Below are 15,104 nucleotides of genomic sequence, written 5' to 3'. Positions count from 1 at the left end.
CAACGATGCATACATGTTCACGGCCGGTCAAAATTCATCACACAATTAATCGTAACGGAAGGTGTAGTAAGGAGCGGTCAGATGTGTGGTATATGCATTTTCGGGGGCAGCCTGTAATTGAATCGCCCAAGCTATAACATCCTTTAGACGCCAGACCCTTTTGACCAACCAGTCATTGCCATGCTCTCATCGCAGCAGACCAAATGCCAAACCCATCATTGACCGACCAAAGATCACTTTTTGCATCATTCCCATCTTTGATTTTGTTTTAGTAAACCATCCCACACACAAAAAGAGTATACGCGAGCCCTCTCTCTTGATGAGAAGTGCGGCACATCTAGTACTCGGTGGCGCCGGACTGGGGGAACTCGAAGGTGACGCCGCGGCCGGTGAGCTTGCGGTAGACCTCGGTGTAGGTGTCGAGGCGGTAGTCGACGCCGCCGCGTTCCTTCTCGTCAAGGATGACCTTGAGGAGCTTGGAGCCGTCCTCCTTGGTGCGGAGGCGCTTGCCGACGATCTCGACGGGGTAGACGAGGTCGGTGAGAATGGCGTCGTGGACGGCGGTGAGGGTGCGGGAGCGGGGGCGCTTCTGCTTCTGGGTGTTGCGGGAGCGGGCAGAGCGCTTGGGGCGGGGCAGAATGCGGCGCGAGGCGAGGATCAGGACGTGGCGGTCGGAGAACTTCTTCTCGAGCTCACGGGTGAGGCTGTTGTTTCGTCTTAGTCTCTGGTACTGTTGTAATGCAAAAAAGGGGGGGGAGGGAGGACAACATACCGCTGCTGGACGCGGTGGAAGCCCTGCAGGGAAGGGACGGGGACAAAGATGGCAATAGCCTTCTTGCCGTGGCCAACCTCGATCTGTAGGAAGATCACAAGTCAGCATGCGAGCTCCAGGACGATGCCTTGGACCGCTTCCCGTCCTTGTTCCTGAGAGATTATCATTCTTTTCAGCGTTCAAATCTCGGCCGCCACGGCAGCGACGACAACGACTACTACACACACAAAAAACCCATCGAGACTTGTTTTGCGCGCGCGCGCGCAGGTGACATGGTGTTTCACGACCAGTAACCTCTCCCGCGCTCCTCGTCTTCCTGATGTATTTCAATCGAGAAGGAAGAAAAAAAGGCTTCGGGGTCTCATTGCTCCATCGGATGGGGGTTCTCTTCGTGTGCATGTGCGTGTCTCGCGTGGCCGCGGCGACTGGAACAGGATTTCGGAATCCTTTCGGGTCCGGGAAAACAAAAAAAAGGTCGCGTGTCCGTCCAAGGACTTATTGATTTCAGGTAGTTCTCACCTCGCGGGCAGAGACGATCTGCAGAGGGCGGAGGGCGACCTTGAGGTCGGCGGTGTTGCTCTCGAGGTCGTACAGAGCCTGGGCGATGTTCTGCTCGAGCTCCGAGGGGCTGGCCCGCGAGGGGCTGTTGGCAGCGATCTTGTTCAACGCGGGGCCGGACATTGTGGCGGTTGGAGGTGGTTGACGTTGGGTCGGAGGGGTTAGTTGTTGCTCGAGCGGACGAAGTCGAAAACGAGAAAAAAGTCGAGATGGGTACGAACGTCGCGATCCGAAAGTTTTGCGATTGACAGACGGTGGGCGGGGACCCAGCGAGTGATTGGGGTTTGCAAGCCCCGGATGGTCCGTGCCCACCATAGGTTTTCGCTTCTGTTTTAGTGTCTTCTGATTGGACAGTAAGACTGACTATGGATCCATCTGCTTTAGTAACGCGCTTGTCCCTATTTGGGCCAGCAGCAGCCAGGTGCCCCGCCACAGCATTCTCACCCTCCACCTCAGGGTACCTAACTGGTTATGAAATGAAGGCGTGAGCGAGCATCGTATGTGATGTTCTTCGATTCGAGCTTGAATATCATAACCATTGAGACCTGCCAACATTGATCGTTTACTGTATGCCATGTTAGACGGAAGTTTTTTCGCTGAAAAAAAATCATGTCCGGGTACGAAGTATCATTTCCTATTTCCAACACGTTTGCCAAATGATTATGAACCTCACGTTGACGACAGCTCATGTAAGTCGCCAGACCTCCGTGCTGGCTACTTGATGTGATCATTCTTATTGATATTACTAAAAAGATGGTCTTGACTTGATAGGAAGACGACATTTCTCCTTTCTCTCTCTCCAGCCTATTGTTTGGCTTCTCCATCATGAATTAATTATATTACATTGGATTAAGATATGGTTTGCCGCCCAAAACAAATGTTAGAACCCTTTCCTAACGAGCGTAAGTTATGTCGCACTCATACAACATTCTAGATCCTCTATCGTCTCTTCTGAGTAGAAAATCCATCACCCCCTCCCCTTCACAGCATGGTCTGCGCCCTCTCGTTCCTCTCCTGCCGACTCAGTTCGTTACGGAACACGTTGCCCTCGGACGGCGGCGGTGGCCTCGCGGGCGGCGGCATCATCTCGACGCCGCGGTCGGGCGACGAGAAGGCGCTGTCGCCCAGTCCGATCTTGACGTCCGCCGTCCGCTGCACGCGGCTCTTGCCGACGCCGTACCCGCGGCCGCGCGAGTGGAACATGCCCTTCCTGCGGCCGTACCACCACACGAACCAGCCGATGCCGCCGAGCGACAGCACGCCGAAGACGATGGGCAGCACGATGCCGAAGACGTTGGGCCCGCGGCGCCTCGGCGGCCCCCGAGACCGGTTGACGATGCGCACCTTGGGCCCGACGTGGCGGCCCGTGATGGTGCCGTTGGTCGCGGGCACCGCGAGCACGAGCTGCACGTCGAGCGACTCGTTGGGCGCCATGTTGTACCCGACGGCGGCCCAGGCGAAGTGGCCCTGCGAGGCCGGCATCATCTGCGAGGTGAAGCCGTGGCCGGCCTCGATGGTCTTGGTCACGCCGTAGTCGCCCTGGACCTGGACCATGGTGTTCGGGGAGGGGAAGAGGGCGGCGTCCCAGGTGACTTTTCCGGGCTTCTGGTTAGAACCGCTGCACAACGAATGGCCAGAGGAGGCTTCTCACCCCAGTACGTCTTTCCGCCCTCGAGCTCGCTGTTCCCCTTGGGAGAGCAGAAGGGCTGGCTCAGGCCGCCCGAGCCGGCGGCCTGGTTGCATAGCAGGAAGGTGCCGGCACCCTGGGCGTCCGCCGTGGGCAGCGTCGTGCTGCCCGTGAAGGCGGACGTCGTCTTGCCGTCGTTGATGGTGGGAGTGATGGTCTTGGCAGCACCGTCGGCCGCCACCGTCACCCAGGGCCGAAGTGCCTCGTTGCTCTGCCGGGGGAGGATGGCGGCGTTGGCGGTTTGTGACAAGGCCAGCGCCGTCGTGGCGAGGAGGGCGACGCCCTTTGAAAACCCACCGAGGACCATGGCGTGTTGTTGTAACGAAGAGTGAGGAGGTACGTTTTACAAGGAATATTGGACATTCAAGATGCCGACTGGTAGCATTCGATAGGCGAAAGGAGGTTCACGTCAGAGAGACCAACGGTTGACAAAGCAAAGGCGGGTAGCAGGAGAGGCAGCAGGCGCCGTTATGTACCGGGAGTCAAGCGCTGAACATGCAAGAATGCGACGAATACTCACCCTGCCTGCGTGATGCCGCTCACGGGACACCTTATTTCTCATCATCTTGAAACCTTGTTGGACTCTTCTTTTCGCCTCCAACCTGAGCGGCATGCAGTCCGACTTAGCAAACTTCGGAGGGAGCATTTTGCAGCGCCTTTTCAGCACGTCTACTACAAAAACTTTCTTCACTCTCGCGGGCTGGTTATCAGTTCGTTTTTTGTCAGTTTTGAGTGACACGTAGACTGTCATCTAGTTGGTGAAAGCTAGTTGATGGCAGCGGAAGGGGAATATGGCTGGTGCTACTAATCGTCATGACAATGCGCCTGTGACCACCTGCTTGCAGAACGAACCCGGCTGGTGGTGCCGGACGAGGAAGGATGGCAGGCCGTGGGATCAGGGCAAACACTGACATGACATGCAGGGGGCTCGCCCTCCCCTCTCCGGTTTCAAGAAGATTTTAAGCTCGTTTCCAGCGTGGATGGGGCGATCAGACCGGCGCGCGCAGAAGTGATCCTTTCTCTCTCTGGGTTGCAACGCCCGGAGACATGAGCCTGCGCCGTGATGGTGCAGGATTCGGGGACTGCTGTGGGGCCTGAGCTGAGGGGTGGTGGATGAGGTGAGCAGACAGATCCAGCAAGTGTTCAGACCGGCCGATTGGGGTCTTGGGTGAGTTCGGTGAGTTGGGAGGAGGCGAACGGCACAGTACCCACGGAGGTCGGGGCGCGTGGTCGCTGGGGCCCTCTGCGCTTCAGGTCTCTGCGCGCGCGCAGGAAGCCCCGTTTGGTTCGCGAAGTGGGATTATGTATCATCTGCAAGGTTCGGCACTTCGTGAGATGCATCAATCCTCCAGTCTTCAGATGAGCAAGAAGGGGAGAGTTGCTTCAGACGACAATGAATTGGGGGATGGGCGACGGAGAACGGGAACCGGGGGGGGGGGGGGGGAACTCGTGACACCGAAGGATCGGGATATGTGGGTCTCTGTCCGGCGCCGTCTACGGAACCCCGGAGCAGTCTTTGGTGCGGCACAGCCCGGCACAGTGCAGCTGGGATGGCTAGGTAGGGAAGGATGAAAGCCGATGATCCAGCGGAGTCAGTCATGGCTGGTCGGCATCCAAACACGATCGGGTTTGATTGACTCACCCATCTATCTCTTTTACTATCCAAGATGCATTGTCTTCCGCCACTATTGCAGTTTGTTCCTTACCCACTGCTACATACTGATGATACAGACAGGGCAGACGCGCAGACGCGCAGATAAACGTTCTCCTGGCCAAGTCCACATCTAGACTCAATAGTCTCAATGCAATTATCCAGCCGCAATCTCCAGCGCCCCATCCACCGGTGACGATCTTGGACAGACTCGTCACTCATTCACCCCAATTAAGCTTCCACCCTGCCCCGTCCGTCACCGTCTCCCCAACAACCCGCCCGGAGCACCGACACTCGCGAGTCACCGTCGCCAGAGTCACCACTTCTTCGGTGCTAGATGCCCTCCGTTACGTGTACAGATAGATGCAGGAGCAGCGATGGTGGGAAAAAAAGGGCCGCACCGTCCCCGCACCATCCTGCGCAGTAAGTTTTATTTAGCGTGCGCGGCCGTCGGACCTTCCCAACAAATCTTCCGTGTGTGAAGCTCTCCGTATGGGTTGGTTGATTGTATGTGCATCCAGGAAGAAGGAAAGGTGCGACATTTCTTCACCTTGGCTTGCCATTGCTCCGATCTGACAACATCCACCTCCGCTTGCCTGCAGCATCAGCTACCGAAGCTACCCTCTTTCAGTCAACTTGCAGCCTCTCACTCTCACTCTCTTTCGCTCTTTCGCGCTCTATCTCTCTCTCACTCTGTGTCCCATCCCCCTTCCCCCCCCCCCCCCCCCTTTCCAACATCTTTCCTCATGTTTAAAGCTCGCCCTGTCCCGCGCTCCCTCGCCCTCTTCCCCCCCTCTCTCTTCTCCCCCTCCCTCGTCTTCCCTGCGCGACTCGCCCTTCCCAGACCCATCATCTCGCCCAGAGACACTCGGCATCGTCAGCTTCTTCACCACCGCCACCACCTCCAGCAGACCTCCAGCTTCTCCCACATCGCCCACAGACGCGCTTCTGACAAACCCAATCCCAAGATGGCGGACCAGGACATTGAGCACTACCTCAAGCAGACGCACGACCGCGTCTTCGAGAACAACCGGCGCTGGGCCGAGGAGAAGAAGAAGCAGGACCCCAACTTCTTCGTCAGCCTGTCGGAGGGCCAGTCGCCCGAGTACCTCTGGATCGGCTGCAGCGACTCGCGCATCCCCGCCGAGCAGATCACGGGCCTCGAGCCCGGCGAGGCCTTCATCCACCGCAACATCGCCAACATGGTCAATAACATCGACCTCAACGTCATGAGCGTCATTAACTATGCCGTCCGCCACCTGAAGGTCAAGCACATCGTCGTCTGCGGCCACTACGGCTGCGGCGGCGTCAAGGCCGCCATGACCCCCAAGGACCTCGGCCTGCTGAACCCGTGGCTGCGCAACATCCGCGACGTCTACCGCCTGCACGAGGCCGAGCTCGACGCCATCGCCGACGAGGACGCCCGATACGACCGCCTCGTCGAGCTCAACGTCGTCGAGCAGTGCCGCAACGTCATCAAGACGGCCGCCATCCAGCAGTCGTACGCCAAGAACAAGTTCCCCATTGTCCACGGCTGGGTCTTTGGCTTCAACGACGGTCTTCTCAAGGACCTGAAGATCGACCACAAGTCCATGCTGCACGACATCCAGAAGCTCTACCACCTCCCGGGCGCCGACTTCTGAGCTCCCCCCCACCACTGTCTACGGTCTACAGTCTGCGGTCTGTAGTCTGCGCTCTCTACGGTCTATGTTTTACGGCCCACCGGCGGTGACTCACGGATGGACCCTGGGCTTCTTGACGGCTGCCCGCGTTGTGCGTTCACTTCCATCACGATATGGGACGTGGGGGAAAATTTTCTTGTTGAGGGCGCGGCATCTTCCACTCCCCCCCCTCCTGTTGCAGATCCGGAATGGGGTTGGGACTCTAGGAGACTCTTCGACCGAGACATGTCCACCACGCACAAGTGACAACCCCCCCCACACACCCACCACCTACCTGTCTGTTGTCGATCCGGTTTAGCCTAGTGGGAACGTCAAGCGAGCCGAATCTGCCGTAGCGTCACCCCCCGTTCGCTGCATTGCATCTCCGTGGACGCGCGAGTTTGTCCAAAGATAGAGACCGTTATCAGGGTGCAGTCACCAAGCGGGATTTCATTTCTGTTTCTTCTCACCATTATCACACCGGAGTTGAGGATTGAGTTTTTGTGACCAGGAGTGTGGGAGCCTTTTTTTTTTTTGGGCGCGGGGGCGAAGCAGGCTTGGTGTGGAGGGGTGCGCATGCCAAGGAAAAACGTGATTCTTGGGTAGGAGGTGTTTTTCGAGCGAAGAGGTTATCAGAAGAACCAGATTAAAAGAAACACAAGGACAGTTCTCTAATTGACTAATGAACTGAGATGGAGCAATACTCGTGTGTGTGTGTGTGTGTGTGTGTGTCTGTATATCTTGGGACATTTTCCGATTGCTGCCAGAGGTAGAATACATTCACTACCACAATGTCCTTTGCAAAGTCGTTGAGGGGAGTTTGCCAGATGAATTAGAGAAACAGATGTCTGTCACCACTTGGCATGGTCACGCGTTGGCGATGGCGTCGTTGCTTGTGCCGAGACAGGCCGGGGGGCGGCCAAGATCCACAGGGGATGGAACCCGTGCTCTTATCAGTCACACCTGGCCGGAGATGGTATAAAAAACAAACACACACACACACACACACACGAAGCGCAGAGAGTGACTGTTGTATTAGCTCCACCGACACGGATGGCTCTATCGTCGTAGTTATCATGCTCACTGAGTAGGCCAAATAGGAGGACTTCCAAATACAAAGGGGACAGAGACAGGAAGAGGCTTCGGCACTGGTCCCCCTCTCCCCCCCGGAACAGCACGAGCCAGCGGGTGCAATTCCATCCTTCGCCGCAGTCCCGAGTGCGCCTCTGCAAGTTGCTGTGCATGGAGGTCCCTGTTTCCGGGGATACGGGATCTCTCTTGGAGCTCTTCGCTGAGCAGGCATGAGCTCTTTCATCTCTTCGTCTACGCCAACAGCCCCTACCCACAGCCGCTTTCCGAACATTGCCGTCCCATCGGCCTTGTCGGCAACTTGTGGTAATGCCGCCCTCGCCTCCATTCGCAATGGTTATGCCGCAGTCCGTTGGATCAACGCCGCTGCATTCTACCTCTCAAGCAAAATTGAACACCTCAAAGACAGCTGTAACGTTGGATCGAAGCCATCAAAGGATGAACTTGAGGCCGTTTAAATCAAGCCGGGAAACAGGCATATGGTCCACTGAGTCTACACCGGGTCGTGAGCTTCTTCCATGCAGGTTTATAACCATCTAAAAAAAATTATATTTTTTTTAAAAAAAAACCGCTTCGTAGAATCAAACTAAACACATTTTACATGAGCAGACTATGGTCGTTTTCCACGCAGTTTGTTGGGGCGCTCGTCTTGCGTGTGCCGCAGTGGTGCAGGTGTTGTTTGAGTAGTCCCATCGTTTAGAAAGTTCCAGCTGTGTGTGTAGAGATGCTCTGGAGAGATTGGTTCATCACGCCTCGATCCTGATGGGGGAAAAAAGAGTGCATACGCTTCTCGGCGGAGAGCCATTGACTTCGGACGCGCGAAGACCTGCTGGATCCCTTACACCTCTAGCCCTTGACTCCCTCGTCGCCCAGCACAATGATGTTCCTGTTATTTGCGTTTCAGATGAAAGAATATCGGACGCGCGAAGACCTGCTGGATCCCTTACACCTCTAGCCCTTGACTCCCTCGTCGCCCAGCACAATGATGTTCCTGTTATTTGCGTTTCAGATGAAAGAATACCGGACATTGAGGTACGTATGACTCACCATGAACAGTTCCACGCATGCCTGCCGTTCAAACTCTTGCACATGCCCCGACTGCCCAGGTTCGTCGGGGCGACATCGGCACAAGCCCACCCATCGGAGCCGTAGTCGCCGGTGCCCCTCTTGAGCAGCCTTGCGGCGAGCGCCTTTGCGTAGCCTCTCTGGCGGTATTCCGGCTACGTGGGGTTTGAGTCAGCTTGATGCGTTATAGCCTGAAGAAAGGTTGTTCGGTTACTCACCTCGCAGTGGAGGCTGCTCAAGGAGCCGTCAGTGCCTTAATCAGTCAGCACACCAATGCCTCCAGTCGTTTCGAAGCCGGTTATGAAGAAGAAGAAGAAATGCGGCTAACCAGCATCGCTACTCACCCAAGAAGGACCACGCGATGGGTGTCCCATCCGCCAGCTTGAGCACCAGGCTCTGGAACGACATGAGCGTCTTGCTATTCTCACATCAGCCAAATCTCCTCTCCGGTCCGCTCGGTGATGGAATTGCCTGGCTTACACCTGCCGAGGAACCGTCGTCCTCGAGATCACAACCTCGCAGTCCCGCTCCGTGGCCGACGCCCACGTCGCGCCCTCGGGCAGCACCGCGTCGAACTCGGGGATCTCCTCGACCCGGAACAGCCACTTCTCGTACTCGTAGTCCGCCCGCGGCTTCACCCGCGCGCCGCGCCTGATCATCACGTCCCTCGTGACGGTGGCGAGCGTCCCGACGAGGCAGGCGCCGGGGTACGCTCGGTTGTCCGGCTGCTCGTCGCTCACCTGCCTCACGGCGTCGAGGGCCGCCATGATGTGCCGCTCGCCGGCCTCCCTCTCCTCGTCGGTCGCGACGGCGCCGTCTTCGAGGGTGGAGTAAACGAAGAGCTGGGTCTCGTTGTTGCTGCCGAAGTCCAGGTACGCGACCGTGAAGCTGGTCTTCTTGTCGGGTAAGCCGGCCTCCTCGTCGGGAATTGCTGCCAGGGGCGAGTCGGAGGCGAAGATTATGCGGGCGGTTGGGCGGATGCCGCCCTTGAAGCGGGTGAATTGCAAGCGTCGGAGGACGGGGAGGGAGTTTGGGAGGTGCGTTTCTAGGAGGGCCGTGAGCCCGGCCGGCACGGTTGTGTATGTCGTCGCCATGATAAGCGGTTCGCTGTCCTTGCTTTGAGCTTGTCAGGCTGTGAAGGGCGTTTTTTGGCGGGAACCTGTGATGTTTTAACAAGGCTAGCTGTGAGGAATCGAGGATGGCGTGCTCGATCCAAAAGGGCGCATGTGTTCATGTTCGGCGGATTAAATATCCGCAGGGTGGACGCGGTATTACATCAGTCGTTCTGGCGTGACTCGATGAGGCAGTTGGTTGATTCTTGCTGAGTGAGTCACACTCGACCACACATGCGAGGGTATAATTTGGCTGAAATAGCTGCGTGTCGTGTTGACAATTATGACATTACCGTCAACCCATTGTGAGGTAGCTTCACCTTGCCCACAATTAGCCACAGTAGATTGGTTCTACAGACATTGTCACGTTATGGCTCTATTGGCCGACCTGTAGTCACTCCAAAACAATGTGATTGAGAAAAATATATATCTTTGCATTGGAGTATGCTGCTCGAATACTTGGTGTGGTTTACTACGTGCAATAGCACAATCGACATGTTCTAGTTGCTAAAAAAGTTGAGGTTTGACGGCCTGCCAGAGGATGCCCTCAACTGATTCCTTCTTGTGCCAACGACTCGATAAACAACCAGTCATATGCAACCCAGACTCAAGACTATAGTTGTGTGTGTTTCCGCCAAATATATCTGAGCATACAAGTGATGGAATATGTGAAATTTAGGTGATGAACGGTGATGTGTTCAATAAACTCATCTGGTGTAAGCTAACTTGTAGTTATATCACGCCAAAAGTTCGTAAGTGTCGTCGAGTCTGCAGATATATCTCTCCATCATTCTACAGTACCGTATGGCATCCAAGATGTTTTTTCAAAAAAACAGAGTGGCTCCGGTAACCTGGATCATGCTGTTTCTGCCTATGATTTCTTGTTTCCCACTGAGCCCACGCCTGTCCGAAGTCCGAGAAGATACAATCTTGGATTTGTTCCGCCAGGGAGGCTTACTTGACTCATGGCTCATCCATAGGCCGACTGGTTCGTAGTTCTTGCTTCCGATGGATTTGGCTCTACCTATTTGCAGACAGCCACATGACTCATTGCTCATGTCGATAGCGCCCCTTGAGTCTTATTTATACATGGAAGCCCCTCGGTCTTCTCTGCATCTTCCCGAGAGATCTAGAAGAAAGAATCGGGATGAGGTCCAGTTGAAGGCACCAATTGCAAACCCATCAGATTGGCGCCGTTCATTCTGACATGAGGATCTGGGGGATGTGAACCCATGCTTACATCGGGAACATTGACCTTAAACAATCGAAGCACAGCAGCACTGGCGAAGAAGCGGCAGTCTGATACTTTCATGTACACCTGTTTACTCAAACAAAACATAGAACATAATTCAGAGTAATTGAGGGTGGAAGACATGCGCATGAGGTACGAACCCAGTCATTGGCTCAATGGAGGACCACTGCATTTTGGGCCTCAATAATGACGCGCCCCACCGGGGGCCGCTCAGTGAAAATCTGCAAGCCGCTCACTCACTCACTCACCGTCTTTGACATCCCATCCCCATCGCACTCCGTCCTCGCCTCGCCAGAACAGACTTTATACACGCACGGTGAAGTATCCCTGATCCAAAATTACTGTAAAATGTCGGCCTACAACCGAGATGTCGTCGTCAACTGCCTCAAGAGGCATTACGAGCTGCTGGTGCGCATGGGCTACATGGACATCTCGGCCGTCGAGCTGCCCCCCGCCGCCGGCTGGGCCGACTCGGAGCTCCGCGTCGACGCGCTCCGGGCCATGGGCCGCTCCGAGGCCGTGATCGACCTGCTGCGGCACATTCCCTACGTCCGCGAGAACGAGGACGCCGACCCCGTCGAGGTCTACACCGAGACGTTCCCTCTCCGGTACCTGCGCGGCGGGCGGTGGTTCGGCGGCAACCCGGGGGAGGATCTCGGCACGACGCCGCTCCTGGATCTCGGGTTCGCGCCGTTTGACGGGCCCGTGCCGGCGGACATGGTGTCGTTGACGCACGCAGACGAAGGCACTTGGTGGTTGATTGACACCAAGGAAGGTTAGTTGACGGGGTTGTGAGTTGCGGCCACGGACTTTTTTCTTCTTCAATTGTTTTCATTTTCACACTGGCTCTCTCTTTCTCACTCACCCACTCACTCACTCATCCACTCACCCTTGATCTTCTGCTCACTAATGCCCCAAAGGATGCATCTATCCTTACGGCACCGAGTTCGACAAGAGCGAGGATCAGGTCCCCGAGGATCAGCAGTGGCTCGCCGTCGACCCGATGCCCATTCAGGCCTACTTCGACAAGATCTACGCCCAGGTCGGCAACTTGGAGGTGGTCCCGGCGCCCCGCTCCGGCAAGTGGGAGGCCAGAGTCGTGGAGGAGTACACCGAGGAGGGCCAGGTGAGCTGCCATCCCATCTTTTCTTGCGTGATGCCGTCGAACTCTCTGAACTTTCACTCTAACTCGCATGTGCCACGCGTCGAAGGAGGTCAAAAGGCTGTACGCAGAGTACGGGTGGCCGGATGCGTTCCGCAGGGAGGAGTTCATCCAGGCCGTCGAGAGGACGCGTGCGGCGGCCATCGAGGCGGCGCTCGGGGATGATGATGATGCCGAGGACGATGAGATGACTGGCTAGATATGACGAGAGAAAACAAAATAACTTGAACCCCCATCATGACGGAGAAGCCCGTTGGCAGCAATTGGCCAATGGGAGGGCCCCCAATTACTTTACTCCGAGACCGGCATGACGCTTAACCGTTGTCAAAACATCAAAGCCTGCGCCCACGGACTCCCCCCCCTACTCTCTCTCCCTCTCTCCCTCTCTCTCCCGTCTATCTATCCGTACGGTCAGAGATGACGGACGCTGAGAGCGATTGCGAGTTTGAAGACGAGGAAAGATATCGGATCACGGAAGATGCTCACGGATGGCGGATCTCTGGGTTATCTCTCATTCTTTATCGCCTCCGATCCCCCCATTATTGCAAGACACAGCCATCGTCAACCCCACAAACACGAACGACCTAGTGTGGGAGGTTGGGACCCCGTCGCCATCGACCAAGGATAACGTTGCGGGGACCCCTCGATGAGCGTTCCGTTAGGAGATTTAGTCATGTTTGCTTCTTATCACTTTGCCTCACCTCCCGCCAGCCGTTGTCCATTGAATGTTTGTCATCTAGAACGGCCTTCCGGGGGCATCCGGATGCCAGAAATGAAGGCCGACGACATCGGAGGGACCCCGACCTGTTTCCCTCCCCCTTCCTGGGCAGAATTACATCGATCTGCACGAATCTAGCGTGCTTGTGAGGTTGTGGATCCCTCGGTCGCTTGGGATTTCTCCGCCCTGGAGACGCCTGAGTCAGGGATTCCGCCTTCTCTTTACCCTCATCTCTACCGATCAATGCTGCAAACCGGCTTGGACTTGCCTCCGCCAGCCGGTAAAGGGTCGTTTTCTGAGCGGGTCGCCGGGAAATTGTCCAGCTGATAGCAAGGAGCGGAGAGAGAAAGAGAGAGAGAGAGAGTCGAGAAGAGGGGTGGACCAGCGATTGCATTTCAAGATGCGTTTAAAGCTCCGCGATGGCCGGTGCTGCGCTGCTCTCGCGCGTTTCCTCTTCACCACCATCTCTTGCGGTCAAGCAGTAGCAGCAGAAGCAGCAGAATCACCCAGAGACGAGGGATTGAGCACGTTGCCCAACATGAAGCTCTCCACGTCCTTCCCGCTCTTCGCCGCGTCCCAGGTCGTCCTCGCGCCGGCCGCCGCCGCGGCCTACAACCCCGTCGAGCTCAGCGGCTACGGCAAGTTCTCCGGAACCGTCGTCAACTCGACCCTCAGCGGCCGCGCCCTGCCCGCCCCCGTCGACGCCTGGCTGGGCATCGACTACTCGACGCAGCCCGTCGGCGAGGGCCGCTTCAAGCCCGTCTCCTGGCCGGCGCCCTTCAACGGCACGAAGCCGGCGACGCGGTACGGCAAGACGTGCGTCCAGGACCCGACCTCGACCGACGTCGGCACCCAGGACGAGGCCTGCCTCAACTTCAACGTCTATCGGACGCGCGGCATCCCGCTCGACCAGAAGACGCCCGTCCTCGTCTGGATCCACGGCGGCGCCTTCTACGCCGGCAGCTACCGCAGCTTCGACGGCGCCTCCTTCGCCGCCTCGTCCAAGGAGCCCATCACCGTCGTCAACTTCCACTACCGCATCAACTCGCTCGGCTTCCTGCCCTCGGCCCTCTTCGAGGAGGAGGGCCTGCTGAACCTCGGCATGCGCGACCAGCACTTCTTCCTCAAGTTCGTCCAGAAGCACATCGCCGCCTTCGGCGGCGACCCGGACGCCGTCACCATCGGCGGCCGCTCCGCCGGCGGCCACTCGGTCGGCATCCTCTACTTCCACAACTACGACGAGGACGAAGGCAAGCCCCTCTTCGCCAGGGCCATCCACCAGTCCGGTTCCGTCACCGCCCGCGCGTTCCCCAACGCCACCTACCCGCTCTACAAGAAGCAGTTTGAGGAGTACATGGCCTACATCGGGTGCCCCGTCGACGAGGCCGACAACGCCGCCACCCTCGCCTGCCTCCGCGCCGCCGACATCGACGCCATCCGCAACATCAGCACCAAGCTCTACTACGACTACGACCCGGCCCTGACCTGGCCCTTCCAGCCCACGCAGGGCGGCCCCCTGCTCGAGAAGTTCGGCTCGCAGTCGGGCTACGACGAGACCTTCTTCAAGGTGCCCGTCATCACCTCCACCGTCACCGACGAGGCCAAGTACTACATGGCCGGCGACAAGGAGACCAACGACGAGTTCCTCGACTACCTCCACAACATCTCGCCCGCCCTCAACGCCACCGACCTCGACCTCCTCGCCGCCCTCTACCCGGACCCGGCCACCCACCCGGACTCGCCCTTCGCCAACTCCCCCAACAGCACCCAGTACAACCGCCTCTCGGCCGCCTGGAGCGACTACGGCTACATCTGCCCGGGCCAGGAGACGGCCTACCGCGCCTCCCTCGCCGGCGTGCCCACCTGGAAGCTGCGCTTCAACACCAACAACTCGTGGCCCGAGTGGCGCGGCATCCCGCACACCGCCGACACAAAGTACACCTGGGACGAGCCCGTCGTCCAGCACCCGGACGTCAGCCACATCTACCACGGCTACCTGTCCAGCTTCGTCCTCTCCGGCGACCCGAACACGCACCGGTTCCCCGGCAGCCCCGAGTGGCCCAACTACGAGCCCGCCGGGTACGGGCTCGACTCGGAGCCCGCGCTGCAGCTCGTCGTCCAGCCCAACAACGGCACGAGGGTCGAGAAGGACGATATCCGCAGGGAGGCGTGCCTGTACTGGCGGGACCCGGAGAGGGCCCCTCGCTTGAACAAATAGAACGTTTGGAAAAGTAGTCCTTTGTAAATGATACATTGTTTTTGGAATGACACAGCAAAGCATCGAGTCAAATAAGAACCCCGGATATCCGTGATGAGCGAAGAGACGACGAGAGACCAAAACATTTGCGCACGCGAACCAGCCGAGAGAAGTCCAAGA

At 57.4% G+C, this 15,104-nt stretch overlaps 6 protein-coding genes across 6 annotated transcripts; 3 read left to right on the top strand and 3 right to left on the bottom strand.

Annotated features, from left to right (window-relative positions):
• Positions 1-337: 337 nt before the first annotated feature.
• Positions 338-1,453, bottom strand: CH63R_03169 (40S ribosomal protein S7; the record flags this gene model as incomplete). The annotated part of the gene is made up of 3 exons (XM_018298144.1): positions 338-704; positions 773-855; positions 1,292-1,453. The coding sequence occupies 3 exons, from the start codon at positions 1,451-1,453 to the stop codon at positions 338-340; spliced, it is 612 nt and encodes a 203-aa protein (XP_018162960.1).
• Positions 1,454-2,311: 858 nt separating this feature from the next.
• Positions 2,312-3,324, bottom strand: CH63R_03168 (uncharacterized protein; the record flags this gene model as incomplete). The annotated part of the gene is made up of 2 exons (XM_018298143.1): positions 2,312-2,922; positions 2,982-3,324. 2 exons carry the CDS (start codon positions 3,322-3,324, stop codon positions 2,312-2,314), a joined length of 954 nt encoding a protein of 317 aa, XP_018162959.1.
• Positions 3,325-5,031: 1,707 nt separating this feature from the next.
• On the top strand, positions 5,032-6,311 carry CH63R_03167 (Carbonic anhydrase; the record flags this gene model as incomplete). Its single annotated transcript, XM_018298142.1, has 2 exons — positions 5,032-5,091; positions 5,580-6,311. 2 exons carry the CDS (start codon positions 5,032-5,034, stop codon positions 6,309-6,311), a joined length of 792 nt encoding a protein of 263 aa, XP_018162958.1.
• A 2,058-nt stretch (positions 6,312-8,369) lies between these two features.
• CH63R_03166 (Acetyltransferase) lies at positions 8,370-9,577 on the bottom strand (the record flags this gene model as incomplete). Its single annotated transcript, XM_018298141.1, has 5 exons — positions 8,370-8,409; positions 8,466-8,638; positions 8,702-8,736; positions 8,828-8,901; positions 8,964-9,577. 5 exons carry the CDS (start codon positions 9,575-9,577, stop codon positions 8,370-8,372), a joined length of 936 nt encoding a protein of 311 aa, XP_018162957.1.
• A 1,618-nt stretch (positions 9,578-11,195) lies between these two features.
• Positions 11,196-12,208, top strand: CH63R_03165 (Alpha beta hydrolase fold protein; the record flags this gene model as incomplete). The annotated part of the gene is made up of 3 exons (XM_018298140.1): positions 11,196-11,622; positions 11,768-11,973; positions 12,059-12,208. The coding sequence occupies 3 exons, from the start codon at positions 11,196-11,198 to the stop codon at positions 12,206-12,208; spliced, it is 783 nt and encodes a 260-aa protein (XP_018162956.1).
• A 1,057-nt stretch (positions 12,209-13,265) lies between these two features.
• On the top strand, positions 13,266-14,945 carry CH63R_03164 (Carboxylic ester hydrolase; the record flags this gene model as incomplete). Its single annotated transcript, XM_018298139.1, has 1 exon — positions 13,266-14,945. One exon carries the CDS (start codon positions 13,266-13,268, stop codon positions 14,943-14,945), a length of 1,680 nt encoding a protein of 559 aa, XP_018162955.1.
• Positions 14,946-15,104: the final 159 nt, after the last annotated feature.

This window comes from Colletotrichum higginsianum, chromosome 2 (assembly GCF_001672515.1).
Source record: "Colletotrichum higginsianum IMI 349063 chromosome 2, whole genome shotgun sequence".
In the NCBI taxonomy this organism is placed as follows: Eukaryota; Fungi; Ascomycota; class Sordariomycetes; order Glomerellales; family Glomerellaceae; genus Colletotrichum; species Colletotrichum higginsianum.
This window is presented reverse-complemented; position numbering and strand designations above follow the sequence as displayed.